Here is a 17,058-nt window from a genome sequence, read left to right as displayed (position 1 = left end):
TGTGCTGGGACTAGCTCTGAGCCCGTTTTCCCTGGCAGCTTGGGACTTCAGTACCCTGTCTTGTTGAGCCAGACACACTAGCCTGCTGCAAACAGAGACCCAGGTCTGAACCACATCCCCCACAAGCTGCAGGCTTAACTGAAAGCAGCTTAGAAAGTGCTCCTGTCTCTAGCCCCAGATACCCAGTTCCCAATGGGATCCAAAACCCAAATAAATCTGTTTTACCCCGTATAAAGATTATACAGGGTAAACTCATACATTGTTTGCCCTCTATAACACTGATAGAGAGATCTGCACAGCTGTTTGCTCCCCCAGGAATCAATACTTGCTCTGGGTAAATTAATAAGTAAAAAGTGATTTTATTAAATATAAAAAGTAGGATTTAAGTGGTTCCAAGTAATAACAGACAGAACAAAGTGAATTACCAAGCAAAATAAAACAAAAACATGCAAGTCTAAGCCTAATACAGTAAGAAACTAAATGCTGGTAAATCTCACCCTCAGAGATGTTTCAATAAACTTCTTTGACAGACTAGACTCCTTCCTGGTCTGGGTCCAGCAATCACTCACACCCCCGTTGTTACTGCCCTTTGTTCCAGTTTCTTTCAGGCATTTCTTTGGGGTGCAGAGGCTATCTTTTGAGCCAGCTGAAGACAAAATGGAGGGGTTTCCAGGGCCTTGTATAGTCTTTCTCTTGTGGGTGGAAACCCCTTTGTGCTCCTGTGTAAAATCCCCTCAACCTGATGTAGTTTGTAGTCACCTGGGCAAGTCACATGTCTAAGAATGATTCAGCTTTTTGCAGGCCGATGTCATTGTTTACATGTTAGTTTGAACATTCCCAGAAAAATTCAGATGTGGATTGCGTCTCCCAAAGTCCATTGTTAGTTAAGTACTCCCAATTACTTGAATAACCCCTTCACACTATATTGACCAAATCTGCCTTATGTGCTTCCTACAGCAAACACTTTAAATACAAGCATAGAGCCAACGCACATAACTGCAGATATAAAAATGATAGATGCATACAAATAGGATGACGATATTCAGTAGGTCTTAACCTTTGCAAAGACATGTTACATGGCATATCTAGCATAAAACATATTCCACTTATGTCATATTTACACTCATAAGCATATTTCTATAAAGCATTATGGGATGCAACATCACACCATGTTTATTTTTAAATTCCATTTTATATTACTCATCAGTGGGAAGTAATGATTTTAAATGTCAGCACGTGTTGTGGGCAAGCGTGCTGCTGGCATGGAACATAAAGATTCCCGGGGTGTCAAACAGCATAAAATTGTCATGGGTTCATCTATTATATATTGGCTCGGTAGAGTCAGAAACAGAATTGAAATTGACTATTGCAACAGAATGGAAACATTAGGTGCTATTTTCTATCCAGGCTACGTTTGTGTAAAGAAAATAAGTGGAAGAATTAACATGGTGTGTTCATTTGTCTGCAATGTATCTGAAAGTTATAATAGGCAGATGTAAAATGACACTGATAACCTGAACACGTACTCTGTGTTTATGTTGTGAATAAGCATTTAAGCATGAAAAAAGACCCTCTAGTGAATATGTATTTGTGTAAGTTCCCTGTTTCCAACTTTATTTTTCCCCCTTGATATTCTTTTAATGTTCCAATATTGACAGGTTTGAATTCTACTATATTTTGTCTTGCCATTTTGACAGGATCTAAGGAGGGGCTTAAATTAATGTAATTATCTACTTGAATTTATTGTTCAAGGAGTTTGGCATAAATAACATTATATGAGCCAGATTAAGTAGTTCCTTTGAAGATAGTTTCTTCATTTCTGCATATGACACTTTTTATTGCTGCTAAGTATCTACAGATTCAGAATCATTCAGCTGTAATGCAGATGGACTTTTCCCATGCTAAATATTCTAAGTGATTAGTAAACTTCTGCAAAACATAAAGAATATGAGAGCCAAGAAACTATATCAACCTTTTACAAATTCATTCAACTTTATTTATTAAAATAATGCTGTGCATGTCTTTGGTAATCTGTCTTGATAAATTATCAGCTCATTTAATTTTCTTTAGCTCTTGAAAAATATTTTGTTTTCCCTTCAGTTTAAACATGTACATAACAAAGAAAATATTAAACATAGTTGTGCTCTTCATTCCTTGGACAGCAAAAGTGAAGGTTATATGATAACATAAAGGGGGGGTGGAACTAACAGCCCTATTTGTTTTGCATTTTGATCAATTTCTTTGACGCCTTGACAGTTTGATATTTGGATATTTATTATGCAGAAGCAGAATACATGTATTGTGAAAAGACTGATTTAATTTCAATTGCAAAAAAAAAAAAACGTTTTGGTGAGAGTGGCACCTTCTAAAATCATTTTTCTTGAGATCTTGGCTTGTATATACTGCATAGTTTCAGAGGTTTTAAACATAGCTTCTGCCAACTTAATGCAGCTTGCAAAGCAATGAGCTGTGAAAAATTAGGATCACAATGTCATGATCATAAAACCTTCTGTAATATGTGCATAAGGGTCTTTGAATGATTTCAGTTAGAGTCACAACTCTGAGCTTTCCTGAATCCCATGAAGCTCACTGAAATACAGCCTAGACTGCAGGCACGACTGTTTTTATTATGAGTCTTTCAATCAGGAGGAAAAATCCAAAATATACTTTCCTGTGTCATCCTTCTATTGGTGGGAAAACCAGAAAGGATGTGGGGGAATAGAAAGTTGCAGAAGCAAAATAAATGTAGAAGTAGAGGAAATGAAATAAATATAATATAATGAAATAATTAATGGAGATAGCCCATCTCCTAGAACTGGAAGGGACCTTGAAAGGTCATCGAGTCCAGCCCCCTGCCTTCACTAGCAGGACCAAGTACTGATTTTCCCCAGATCCCCAAGTGGCCCCCTCAAGGATTGAACTCATAACCCTGGGTTTAGCAGGCCAATGCTCAAACCACTGAGCTATCCCCCACCCCCAAGCAAAATTAAAGCAAAGAAATGAGAGGGATCATAAACAAAAAGTGAAACAATGTGCATGGTCAAGGGAATCGTCAAATGTAAGAGAAAGTCTGAATATAGACACAAGGAAAGAAGAATATGAGAAACACACAAATAAGTGAATCACCTTTGCAGGGTTTAGCCTTACTAGAAGATAGAACAGTTTGGATATAATATGTGGAAATAGTACAAAAAATGCTCAGTTTGGACTATGGAGAAATTTAAGTCAATTTTATGTTGTCAGAGGAATGTGAACCAGTATTACCTATCGGTTATAAACCCACCTGCTTCATTTTCACTTTCAGATTTAGTTCAAGGTGTTGCTGATTATCTTTAAAGTTCTGAATGGGCTGGAACCATGAGGATGTGGGTGTGAGTTTCTGGGACTGAATTTTCCAGAATTTGTTGTAGGGCTGGGGGAGAGGGGGTATTTCTCATCATTAAGATTCATTTCTCTTTGTCTTCCAAGCCAGGCACAATGGCTCATTTGTTTGATTTAGCTGTTGTTTGATTTGATTCTCCTCCTCACAACATGATCCCCAGTGCCTGACTACAGCAGTAGTGGTTTTGAATAATGCCTACACAATGTGGGTAATTTCATTTAGTATTATAAAATGTTGAAAATAAATGCCTAAATGCAGTTGTTATTCTATAAACCTTTAATAACTAGTTAAATTTAGTTTTCTCATACTGACAGCAGATTTTTTTCTGTGGTAAAATGATCAACTTCACCGAGTTATGGTTGAATTATTTTGAACCCCTTTTCACCTATCCCCACCCCCATCAATCTGTCTGGCTGGCAGTTCAGTTCCCAAAAGAATTAGAGTATGATGTCTTGGTTTTCATTTATATTTATGTAAGTATTTCCTAGCTTTACACTGTGTAGTCTGAGTGTTTCACAGATCAATTTTTTTGTGGCGTCATGCACAGTCATTGTGTATGATTCCAGGAGAGCGCACTTGAGAGAGCAGCACAACACATTTTAGCACCTAAAAGTTACAATTCCTGATGCAACTCCTTCTCTCACATTTTTAATTTTTTTGTAGCCTACCACATAGTGGTATCTCGCTGCTCTTTTATCCATAAAAAATAATCTTTGTATGCAGCCTCATGTTTCCTTCTGATTGCCATGCCTTTTCTTTGTTACTACGTGTTTTGTCATTATAATTAATTTCCTTGTGATCTGCTTTTGGGTCAGGAAAATTCTTCTGTTGCCTGCTTACTATTTTACATACCTGTTACAGTACTTATTCATTCTCAGTCCTGTGATAATGTGTAACACTAAGATCCGATTCAGTGGTGATTTGGCTGTTCAGCAATGGAAATTATATCCAAGAACTCTCAGGCATGTTCTCAGCAAAGCATAAAAGCAAAAGTTAGCATTTATAGGAACATAGAGCAACAGTCTGACAGAAAAATTCATGTAATGTGGTGTGAACTAGAATCAAGAGAGTTGGTGCAACTTTGTCTCCTACTATTTGTGTAAGAATTTATTATAAATATTGGAAAAGAAGGAAAATATGTTTAGTTGCAATTTTCATTTTTATGTTTGCAAGGCATTAAAAACATTCATGTTTTCCAGGTTAAAACAAAAATGTTACAAAGACATTGTAGGTCTTTGGTTACTCTTCAATCTAACTATCAATCTCAGCTAGGAAATTAACTGGTACTTAGTATAACTGGAGAGTTTCATTTTACTGTCTAAGTATCCACAGCTGCACCAGGAATGTTTTGAAAAACAATTTATCCTGATTTTGATTCATGAATATGAAGAAAGATAGAAGTGTGGGAAATACAGAACTATTTATTACCAGAAGTTCAATTTCCATGTTCAGTTCCACAGGAATGACATTGGTATGTGCATCTGTGTTTAAATTATTAGTTAATGCTGCTATTACAAGTTGATTGTGTATGAGTTTATAGTAAAATGATCAAATCTAGTCTCCTTTCCCAAGCCGGTAGCTAAGTATCAAAAGCAGTAACAGGAAATAGAGTAGATTATTTTCTGTAGTCATTGCAAGATGTAGTTGCTAGAGAGAGGTCTTTAAGTACTACATTTGTTGGATAGAATTATAACAGTGTGCAGTCTAGTTAACACTGTCAGCATTTCGAATTTTGAACCTGACTTACTTGTCAGCAATTTGTTTATGACTTGGCATTATAAAAAAAATGACAAAGAAGGTATGTAAGCTTGAGAAAGTTGTGTTCATTTACAGGTCTTTCTTGCAGAATGCTAATTTAAACAAATACTTTCTTTTAAATAGTTGGTGGCGGATACAGGTCATCTGAGTGCCAAGTTTCCTTCACTTTGCTGGGCCCTGGCTCTCAGTTTTCTGATAATCATTAATTTAGGATTAATTATGCAGCCAAATCAAGGTTGTTTTATCCTTCTACATTGCTGTTTTCCTGTTAATACTTAATTCACAGTCTGAGGGCCAACAACCTCTGCCAAGAAAGACTGTAATACATGCATCTGACGAAGTGGGCATTCACCCACGAAAGCTTATGCTCCAATACATCTGTTAGTCTTAAAGGTGCCACAGGACTCTTTGTTGTAATACATCTGTAAGCCTCCTAATGTGAAGGAAGAGGAGGAGCTCAAAAGTGACCTTCTTTTGCATACTGCTATACTGTGAATTAAAAAAAAAACTTGTTTGAACAGGAAGGATGATTAATCTTTGGAGCAACTTTTCTAGGGGCATGGTAGATTCTCCATCACTTGTCATCTTTAAATCAAGATTGAGAGACTTTCTAAAACATATGCTCTGACTCAAACAGAAGTTATGGGCCTGATGCAGGAATTAGTGGGTGAGGTTCTGTGACCTTTGTTGTGCAGGAACTACATTATCATAATGCTCTCTTCTGACCTTGAAATCTATGGGTCTTAAAAAAAAAAATCTACTTTAAAAATATGTTAAATGCATGTTTTCTGAACAGACCTTAAAGATTTCATAAGAACGGCTATATTGGGTCAGTATCCTGTCTTCCGACAGTGGCCAATGCCAGGTGCCCCAGAGGGAATGAGAAGAAGAGGTAATCATCAATAATCCATCGCCTGTCACCCATTCCCAGCTTCTGGCAAACAGAGATTAGGGACACCATCCCTTCCCATACTGGCTAATAGCCATTGATGGACCTATCCTCCATGAATTTATCTAGTTTCTTTTTGAACCCTGTTATAGTCTTGGCCTTTACAACATCCTCTGGCAAAGAGTTCCAGAGTAGCTGCTCTACAGTACATTGGTTAAAAAATATTTTCCCCCAAATGTTACACAAAACATGCATTTGGAGTTGTAATTGGTCTATCATGGAAATACAGGATTTTTTTTTCCCCAAATAGAGCATGATTCATTAGGTAAATAAAATGAATGCCTAAATATATAATGAATAAGTATATGTTTAGCCTATACTAAATATTCAGAGTGGCTAAGCTAAAAGGCTAGTGTTTTGATGGAATATGGTGGAATTTTTAGGGAGGTTTTAGTAATAATGTCTGAAGTATGTGACTGTGCTCAGTGTGAATTTCCATAATTTGTGTAGGTTCATGACAAGTCTCCGTTGGATTAGGTTTGCGTAGGCCAAAATACATATTTATCCAGAAATATATCCTATTATCTCCATCAATGAAATGTAATTGTTAACCTTTCATGAAATATTGTATGGGAACTGATGTTTTGTGGTTTGGGTTGTTTTTCAACTAATATGAATAAAAAATGGTACGTTAAAAGACAAAGACATCATTAAGAATGATAAAAGAAAGAGAAGTCAAAATGGTTCCATTTCACATACAAAAAAGAAACCTAACTCTGCTGTTTCCAAAACTTACTCATAGGCAAAAATAAGTTCATAACCAGTGGAATGTTCCAAACATTTTAAGGACATTGCTTATCAATTTTATTGTATATTAGGTTTCTTAAAGCTTATCCTTTCAATTGTAGGAGGAAGAATTGGAGACTCAAATTTCATTTCTCCAAGGACAACTAAATGACCTAGAGGCCATGTGCAAATACTGTGCAAAAATGATGAATACACATCTTGGTAAGTAAAGTACCCTAGATAATTAATGCTGGCCTATAAATCTTTCTGGAGGTTTTTTCCATGTTTGCATACCTGGAATTAAGTAATAGTTCTGTAGTATAGTGCATATAACTTTGTAAGTCATGTTATAAACAGAATTAATGTACCAAATTGTTGTAACAGATGTTTCTAACCACCATATCTTTTTTTTTTCCTCTTAACCTTCTTGCTTTTAAATGTGAGTGCTTTTTAGCCAGTTGATTAACATAAGGATAAAGAGCAGACATGCTGGGACAGGTGGCCTTTTCTTGTTCTTAGATTTCTTGTATTCTTAAGGACCACACAACTCAACTCATTTTACAAGTCCATGTGCAGTTCAGCTGCTACACAGTGATCCTTGATACATTGAAGTATGTTTGTAGAAAATCTATATATTTTCATCAGATGTAATGGTGTGGTGATTACTTTCACTACATAAAAATGTTTTGTTACTCCAGGCTGGTTCCTAATCTCCTCTGCCACTTCTTGGTCTGACATTAGCAGCAGAAGACATGAATTAACAAATAATTGGTGTATTGGAAAACGGGATCAACAATGGAAGTTATTGGATTTATATAATACCAAGACAAATTGCCAAAAAAACAAACAAAAAAAAAACTGCAGAGGAGCCCAAGATATGTGTATGTAGATACAATAAGCAATGCTCTTATAAAATTATATTGAGCCAAATTCCAAAAATTGTCCTATTCAGCCACATAGTGTAAAAACTGCCAGTACTACAGCCCTCACTAGAATCTTCCAGCCATATTCTTTTTGACAAAGCAACCTTCACTTGGACCCTCCAATTATCTCTCTGGCTCTGCTTCGCCTGCGTTTTCCAGTCCTGGATACCTGGTAATATTCCAGGTAACCTGTAGTCAAAGCTGTTTATTTTTCTGATTGCCCATCTTTTCAGTGTTCCAGACTATATAGTCATGGAGAACGAGGCTGCTTCTTGACACCCACTGTCTTTGTACAGTCCTTAGTCTAAGTCTAGTGAGGCATATTTTTGACCACTCAAGATTCTGAATTTGTACTAATGCCTTTTTGATGTATTTTGCATTAAGAGTTTGCCTCAGTAGTCTAAACATCTCATTTTCTCCAAGCCAGTTTTGGAGCAGTTAGCTTGCCCTTTGGAAGCTCTTGAAAGCTTTGGAGCTTAGTTCCATGTAATGTGGCTTTGAGCTTGATGGTGTTCTGGGTCTTTCTCTTGTTTTTTTCCCTCCGGTTTCTCTTTCAGGATGTAGTCCTTTTCTTGAAGACCACAGAGGTAGGAAGGAAGAAGGCCCAGCTGCCTCTGGAAGTTTGGATGTAGCACAGGGGTGGGCAAACTACGGCCCGGGGGACCGTGCGGTCTGGCCCCAAGCTCCTGGCCCGGCAGGCTCGGCCCCGGCCCCTCCCCTGCTGTCCCCGCTTCCCCGCAGCCTCAGCTCGCTCACTCCGCCGCCGGCGCAATGCTCTGGGTGGCGGGGCTGTGAGCTCCTGGGGCAGCACAGCTACAGAGCCTGGCCTGACCCGGTGCTCTGTGCTATGTGGTGGCGGCGGCAGCCACTTAAAAACTCACCAATGAAGCTCCTTGGCAGACATCATCCTCGCATCAAGCGATAGCCGAAGAAGAAGACAAGAAGATACCCCAAACACTTATCACTATGCAGATCCAACTGGGGTTTAGGCACCTTTTTAATCTCCCTTCTTGAACCTGTGGTAATGACCAACAGCCTTCTTAAGACAAAGTATTTTTATTTAGTAGAAATACTAAATAAACTAATAATAGTTTTTATTTAGGAAGAACCTGTATGCATGTCTATCTTGTTTAAAGCACTACCATCCCATAATGTCAACCTGGGCAGGATTATCTTCTTCAGACACCCCCATGGGTGTCTGTGCCTGCGTGTCTCTATCTGGTTCTCCCTCTAAGTGTGTCCTTTTAAAACCTTCCCAGCCTTCATTGTTCTTCAAGAAGCCCCCTGGTCAGACAAGATCCTAGGCTGCCCTGAGAGGGCGAGGTTATTGGAACAGTGTCATCAGATTTAATATTTCTGGCTTTGTCCCTTAACAACCCTCAAATGGAAGCTGTTAGACAACTATCCTGAGACATCTCAACTCTGCCTGGGTTGTCCACGATGGTACCCTATTGGGAAGAAGTTCATCAGAAATATTCATGCAGAAAGCACAATGCCAGTGGCAGATCAAGGTACACGATTAGCAGTTATTAAAGAGCACCCCAATATTCGTCATACTGAGAGCACAATTCTTGACTTGGCTACTCACGTTAAGAGTCGTGATTGGGCAGCATTGACCTGTCCCCTCTCCAGTCAACATAATATGCTGAATTACATGTGTTTGAGCTGGAAGAGATTCATGAAGACAAGGAATGCTGTTTGAATGGACTTTTATTTACAATAGTCCAAATTTTACCATAGAATTATGTATTTTTCTCTAGAAACTCTACTACATTTGCCAGTCATTTTTAACAAAGATACTATGGCTGTTCATCACAAAATTATCTGTAGAATAAATGTGTACTGAGTATCAAAAATAGTTAATAGTTGCAGAATATTTTTTCCTTGAAGTTATCTGAAAATGATTTGTGACATTCTGAGTAAGTTTTTTAGTCTCCTTCTGCTATGGGGATATGTTTATTACCACCAGTGACTATAATAGTTCATTATATAGGTTACATATTTTTCATAGTCCAAAACTGCTCAAAACCACTCTTAAATCCAATATCCTACTTTAAATCTTTGAACCTCTTGTAATTATCTATTTAAGCAAATCCACAATTTTTCTTTTACATAATAGCCCTTTGTATGAAAATAATTTTGTTTAAAAAAAAATTGTTTTGCACAATTTTCCACACCACCACAAAATGACATCATAATTTTTTACCTAAAACATGCCAATTTGTTACCATGGGATTGAACAAGAGATTGCCAACATTATAAATTCACTCCATGGAATCTGAAGAAGGAACAGATGGTTAGAATGGCAATTTTTGTTTGTGTATATACACAAAAGCTTTCTCATTAAGTGCTCATCTACTTCTCTTGCTGCAGCACACACTGACGACATAATTATATGTTTATGACTTGGCAGTATGGAAATGAATGATGTTCTATGAATATTAGAACTTAGTAGCACAGGGAGGAGTTAAAAGTTGTTTTTTGTGTGTGATGAAAATAGGTTTATGATCCCTGAGATGGTTCAATAAGATAGATGCGCAGAGCTTTAACCTTCTGGGATTTCCTTTCTCCAGTGTAATATGGGACATCCGCGCACGTAGGTCCATGCATTAGAATGACCATTAACTTCCCAGTAAAGGATGGCATGTGCCATGGCTGCTGAGAAGGTCTCGTGACTCTTAACGCATCCTGCTGACAATCTTTATATTTGTATTAGTGGATAGGAATGCCAGGTTGGAAGGTGGATCTTGATTCTCTTCTCTGCTCTGCCACAAACATGCTTTGTGACCTTGAAAAAAAATCACCTAACTTTCTGTGTCTGTGTGTCCATTTGTCAAATGGAGATGCTCATGAGGGTTTTGTGAAGCTTAATTAATAATATAAATGAAGACTGTTAATGCAGCTGCTGGTGAAGGAATTTACTCACCATTATTTTTACTCCAGCGTCATCACAGCTACATTTCCCTTAATGTTTCTCTTCACGTCTATTGGTTTTCTTCAGGAAATAATATTTTTATCCTAGTGCCCTTAATACTGTGATAGTATTGTTCCTATAGTTTAAAATGTTTTTCGACATTTTTCTTATGAAAGGTATACTTAGTGTACCGGGGCACCTCAGGATGCAGTGCTTCACAGAGCTTTAATTTACTTGTTAAATATTACATACAGTTTTACATTTAATATGTTATGTCCTTATTCATTATTCCTTCTCTTCTCTTTTACTACACCTCTACCCCGATATAACGCGGTCCTCCGGAGCCAAAAAATCTTACCGCACAATAGGTGAGACCGCGTTATATCGAACTTGCTTTGGACCCCTGCTCCTTGTCCCCTGACCTCCCCCTCCAGAGAAGCCCATCCCTAATCACCTCCAGGACCCCACCCCCTACCCAACCTCCCCTGCTCCCTGTCCCCTGACTGCTCCGACCCCTATCCACACACCCCCACTCCCTGACAGGCACTCACCAGCAGCAGCAGGAAGCGGAGCAGCCCGGCCCCAGCCCGCTTCACTCCGCCAGCTCCCAGCCGCGGCGCGCCGCTTCCCACTGCAGGTGAGTACAGGGTGCGTCCTTTCCCCAACCTCCCCACACTCACCAGCGGCGGGAAGTGGAGCGCTGCGGCTGGGACCTGACGTGCTGATCCGCTGGGAGCGCTACTTTACCGAGTTGTATGCGAACCCCTGTTATATCAAGTCGCGTTATATCGGGGTAGAGGTGTATAATGTAGAAGCGTCTTCCTAGCAGGTTCAAATGTGACCTCTGTCTGATGTCTCAGAGCAGATCATGACTAACCTGGTCTGTGGGATCTGTGCCAGACGTCACCATGTTTTCTCAGATCCCACAGTGACTGCCTGAAGGCTTCCCAGCCCCCACTGAGTTTGTCATGAAAGTGAGTTTGATGTGTTAGTTTAATATCAAGTCAGTCTGGAAGGCCTCAAAGAGAAAAGCTGCATGTGTTTCATAGCCAAGTATCACAGCTGGACATTAAGCGCTAGCTGATTTGGCACAGATCCAATGACACAGGTTCTAATACTGGCATTTGATACCCTCTAAATATTCAGCGCTCCAGCATCATCAGCATTTGGAGTCTGTCAACGTGCTACATCAGAGGGGCTCATCTCTTGATTCAGGGACAAAGTCCAGTTTCTCTTGCAGCACAGATCTAAATCTGGAGACAGTCTGAAGCTGTGGGCCAGGGACTGTAATATATGATATGTTCGTACAGCACCTAGCACAATTGGGCATAGCAGGGTTATGGCCTCTTATCACTACTGTCTTATAAATGTTAAACAATAAAGTAGAGCTGGTCTCTGAAATCTATCGTTCACCATCTGCCTCTGGAATACAGGAGGGGACTGCAGTGGTCTGGCTTTAACAGGAGGTGTGCCAGAAGTTTTCACAGCTGCTCAGTGATGATGTAAACTTGTTTGGGGGAAAAATAAGAGGTTAACATGACAGAGATAAGGTTCACCGTTCATTCCTTGGGGTCTGTCGTAATGCAGAGGTTCTCAAACTTCATTGCACTGCAACCCAAAAAAATTACTGCATGACCCCAGAAGGGGGGATCGAAGCCTGAGCCTGCTAGAGTCCCACCATCCTGTGCAGGAGGGCCAAAGCCCAAGTCCCTCTGCCCTGGGTGAGGGGGCCAAAGTTGAAGCCCTCAAACTTCGGCCCCAGGCCCCAGCAAATGTAATGCCAGCCCTGGCGACCCCATTAAAATGGAGTCTCAACCCACTTTGGGATCCCGACCCACAGTTTGAGAACCGCTGTAATGGAATGCAAAAAGAACGAGGAGTACTTGTGGCACCTTAGAGACTAACAAGTCTAAAGTGCCACAAGTACTTCTCGTTCCTTTTGCTGATACAGACTAACAGGGCTACCACTCTGAAACCTGGAATTGAATGGAGTGCTAAATTGTATTATACTGTTCAGCCACTAGATGATGCTGGGTGTAAAATACCTCATGCCTGGCAGAGCTTTAAAGGATCTTTTGATGAATACTTCTGGTGTGTATAAGCAAGCATTATCAGAATGAAGGAGCAAGAACTTGCCCCCAGCAGAGGCCTTTGGGTCTTAAGTTTCAGACCTCTAAATATTGAAAACCTAAACGTCTCCAGAATGATTAGCAAGGCACCTGGTATTTGCCTTGGAGGAACTTCTTGTGAGATTAAGAGCGTTGTGGCAATATCACTTTGAATGTATGGGTCCTCTGCACTGTTAAGCCAGTCTGCACATTTGGTTTTGGTGGAAATCCCACCAAGCTATCCAGCTCAAGTTATGTTATTGAGTTAAGTTGTACCGAGAAGAGAGATTGTAGGAAACGCAGTCCTTTCGGACAAAAAGTGCTATCAAGCCCATGCCATTGATCTATATACAGTATTTGTAAAGTGTGTGCAATGTAGTATTGAATTTTTATATTAAGTGTAGTGTGATAAGACTGAAGATTATGAAATGGAAATTATAGTTGACTCTGCAAGCCCAGGTTGAAATGAAACATTTTCTCATCTGTAGGGAATGAGTAAAATAAATTTAGTTCCCTTTTATTTGGGGCATAAGTAACATAATCCATACTTTATAAATTCAGTGTTATTAAAAGTGCTGAAGGAAAAAAAAACACCTCACCACTCTGCCCTTTAATTCAGAGGGGGCTGTTTCTTTTGTAAAAGAGCAAAAAAAGCTTTAAAAGACTGTAAAAAAAAAAAAAAAAAAAGTCCCTTCTATTAAATAAAGTTTATTTCATATTTTTAAATGAAATGTATGAAACAAAAGGTAGCTGTATAGCTGGCTTGTCAGAGAGCTGATTCTCTACATGCTCAGATCTATTTAGAGACAGCCTTTTCTGTTCTATAATCCAAAAACTGTCAGTGGAAAAAATGAAATATCTATTTCAGTTGATCTCAAACTTTTGTACTGGTGACCCCTTTCACATAGCAAGCCTCTGAGTGCGACCACCCCTTATAAATTAAAAACACCTTTTTATATATTTAAGACTATTATAAATGCTGGAGGAAAGCGAGGCTTGGGGTGGAGGCTGACAGCTCACGACCTCCCATGTAATAAGCTCGTGACCCCCTGAGGGGTCCCGACCCCCAGTTTGAGAACCCTTGATCTAGCTAGTGATAGCAAATTAAAATGTTATGGGGTTAGTCCAACTGGGAAGGATCACATTAATGATACGTGCAGTGTATTAATGTTCATTGTGTATTTAAGTAGAGCTTTAAAGTGTGATTCCATTCTGAAAAGTGACTCTGGAAATGGCATTGTGACATTCCATGGTTATGCCTTCTCAATAATGTGTTTTGTTTATAATTTAAAAGATGTTTTTGCTGACTGCCAGCCTTACAGTCTAAGTCTGGATTCTGAAAGTCAGTCTGTGTTCTGTCACATCCCTTATCTTACCTCCATCTCTGGGCTGGGAGAAGAGGACTGCCCTGCTGAATTCTCTCCCTCCTTGTGTGCGCTTCTGTCAGCATCTCCTCTCAGGCAGCAGCAAACAGCCCAGTCAACCCCTTTCTAGCTTAGGCCAGCAGCTATAAGGTTTTAGTATCTCCTTTGATCCTACTTTCAGGGCTGGGAAGAATAAACCATACTAGCCTGGATGAAGCCAGCAGGGGGCCATTCCTCAACTAATAGCTTTCACATTGTTCCTCAAGGACCCTTGGCATTCTCCATGACAGTACCTTATTTTTGTCATTGTTTAGTTTCATGTTGGTTTCCCCATACAGCCCTGTGTAGCCAGGCAAAATAATATCGCACAGGTAAAAGGAAGTGCACGTTATATTTATAAAAATAATTTGAGTATTTCCCTCATTGTCTATGCCTCAGTTAGGCCTGTGTTACCCCTTTGTTTTTTAAATAGATGGTAGCAAGGGGATTATGTAATTTCCCTTGTATTTAATACCGCCATGTAACCGATTGGAATTTCTGACTTGTCTGCACACAGAAGTTTCACCAGTTTAACTTAAATCAATTTTTAAAGCCCCATATGGACATTCCTATTGTGGATTAATAATGGTTTATTTTAGTTTATGTAATCCCTGTTCCCAGTCGATTTAAGCTAAACCAAAATAAGCCAGCCTGGGTTAAGCTAAAAGCAATGTCCACACTGCCTTTGTCACCAATTTAACTAAACCCTTTAAAATTGAACCTTAAGTTAAACAGGTGTAACTTTCTCATGTAGAACAAGCCTCAGTAAACAATTTTGTTGATAATGCACAAAATGGACTAAAATACTCCATTTGCTCCCTCTTCACTACTAGGAGTAAAATGCAGTAAAACAGAACTTTTTTTTTTTTTTTTTTTTTTTGCAACAAAGTGAGATAGTCTGACTCTAAACATATAAATGGAACAGATCTATAGAATGAGAGAGTTCTTTTGGAATATTCAGTTTTGAAAGTAAATCTACATTTGAGGATTAAAGTCTCAGATTGAATGGCATGCTTTCAGAATTTAGCTATGCACTTTATGGATGAATATATTTCTTCACTATAATGGACTAACAGATAAGGGGACCCAGTTTGTGCAGCAGATCTAGTTGCACCATAAAAGTTCCCAATACAGTTCTCTGTGCCAGAAGTCAGCCCATTCATTAAAATCACAAAGTAAATTAGCATGAATTAGATTTCCTAATCTAGGTTTAGACTCACTAATTAGTGGGAAGGGATAAAACTGCTTGAATGAAGTTAAAGACAACTTTGTTTTCACTGAAGAGGTGTACTGTAGGTGGATGGAACAGCAGATTACACTGGAAGAACTATTAGAACACCATCATAGTCTTGGCACTATATGCAGGAAACTTAGACGGTGTCAGTAAATTTATCAAATCTAAACAGTATATTGAGAAGCCCAGGGAACAAAATGGAGGCAAACAAAGGAAAAGAACAGTCTTCTAACACAGTTATAATTAATGGGAAGAAAATTATACCTTGCAACTTGAATCAATTTAATTTTAAGTTAGAGTCCTGGCACAAGTTCAGCACTAACTGTCAATAATGCTTCTTAAGGATTTCCAGATAAATGTGCAGATATGCTGGAGTGTGTGCAATATTACTTTGGCAGCTTACATCAGTGTTTAATGTAAATTACAGTCTTTTTCATCAGGCACACCATTTTGTATCCAGAAACTGAAACAGTGGATATAGAGCCCAACCATTCATTTCTAGACCTCCGTTAAAACTTTTCGGCAGAGAGAAGTAGAAATGACTCTTCACTCACTAATCCCCAAATGTTAACCCACAAATGCCAAAGTAACTCCTCATGATGTGATGTCAGTCTTATGAGTACTGTGCTATCTTCAGATAACAGGTATGACACTTCTGCTTTGCAGTTTTGGGGAGAACCCATCAGTGCTAAAATAAACAAAAAGAGACTGAGTGTTATGATGAATGAAGAAAACCAAACTTTGTTTTTCTCTCTTTAGGTAGGTGATAGTGAAGATATGGGAAAAACTGAGGGGAAATAGATATCCAGTCATAAACAGCAAAATACAAACTAACTATAATGGAAAACAGGGATAAATCAAAACAATTTTTGATAGCGTATAGTAGGATTATTAAATCACCCCATAGCCTTTCCACCTGCCTCCTCAAGTTGGGTTTTCATCTAAAGCTGTTGCTACCACACACTGCCACCTTCAACTGAGAGGACAGAGAAAAAAAACCTGTATTTTAAGTAAGGCTCCGAATTTTTGAATACAACCTACTTAAAATTGGACACTCTAGTTTTATCTCACCATGACTCTCCTTATTAGCATTTTAAGATGTCCTAGCATTTTTCAAAGTTAGTGTTACTGCAGGAAGAATACATTACTCAATAGGTCAGCATGCCATTGAGGCATCCAAGGCAACTGAGCCATGCATACTGGAGATTTATTTTCTGTCTCAGATTCTAATATTAAAGTGGTTTTGGTTCAGTTCACCTCAGAAGAATCACAAACTGTCCAACATTTAAATCATGTGTACTCTGTGGATTTTAATCTTCTAATTAATAGCAAGGTTGTTTTTGTGACTGGCGATACAGCTTCAGCAGCAGAGGAGTTTTTTCCTTTTAGTTCATAAATGTAAAGTAGTACTTCGCTTTATATGATATTTAAGCTATTGAGGATCCAGTCATGTCATGGAAGTAAAAATCAAGTATATTAATTATTGCACTCAGTTTGCTTTAGTTTTGACTTGTTTGACCTAAATTGTAGAAGTTGTGTGTGTAGTAGAAAGAGAGAGCCTGAGACATGAGACCTGTTATAGGGGCCTGATGTAAGGTTTAAGGCCCAAACTGAAGTCAGGCCCTACTGATATAAAGCAAAGTTAGCAAGAGTCAGGTCCT

General features: G+C 38.9%; 1 protein-coding gene across 2 annotated transcripts in view; it reads left to right on the top strand.

The window, feature by feature from the left end:
- TBC1D5 (TBC1 domain family member 5) overlaps nucleotides 1–17,058 on the top strand; it is a 474,884-nt gene that overhangs the window by 430,479 nt on the left and 27,347 nt on the right. For both annotated transcript variants that reach the window (XM_034760748.1, XM_034760747.1), the window contains one exon: nucleotides 6,938–7,037. In XM_034760748.1, coding sequence (XP_034616639.1) covers nucleotides 6,938–7,037 — 100 coding nt within the window. The remainder of the gene's footprint in view (nucleotides 1–6,937; nucleotides 7,038–17,058) is intronic.

The sequence above is a fragment of the Trachemys scripta genome, chromosome 2 (assembly GCF_013100865.1).
Source record: "Trachemys scripta elegans isolate TJP31775 chromosome 2, CAS_Tse_1.0, whole genome shotgun sequence".
In the NCBI taxonomy this organism is placed as follows: domain Eukaryota; kingdom Metazoa; phylum Chordata; order Testudines; family Emydidae; genus Trachemys; species Trachemys scripta.
The sequence above is the reverse complement of the archived record's forward strand: the minus strand, read 5'-3'. Positions and strand labels throughout refer to the sequence as shown.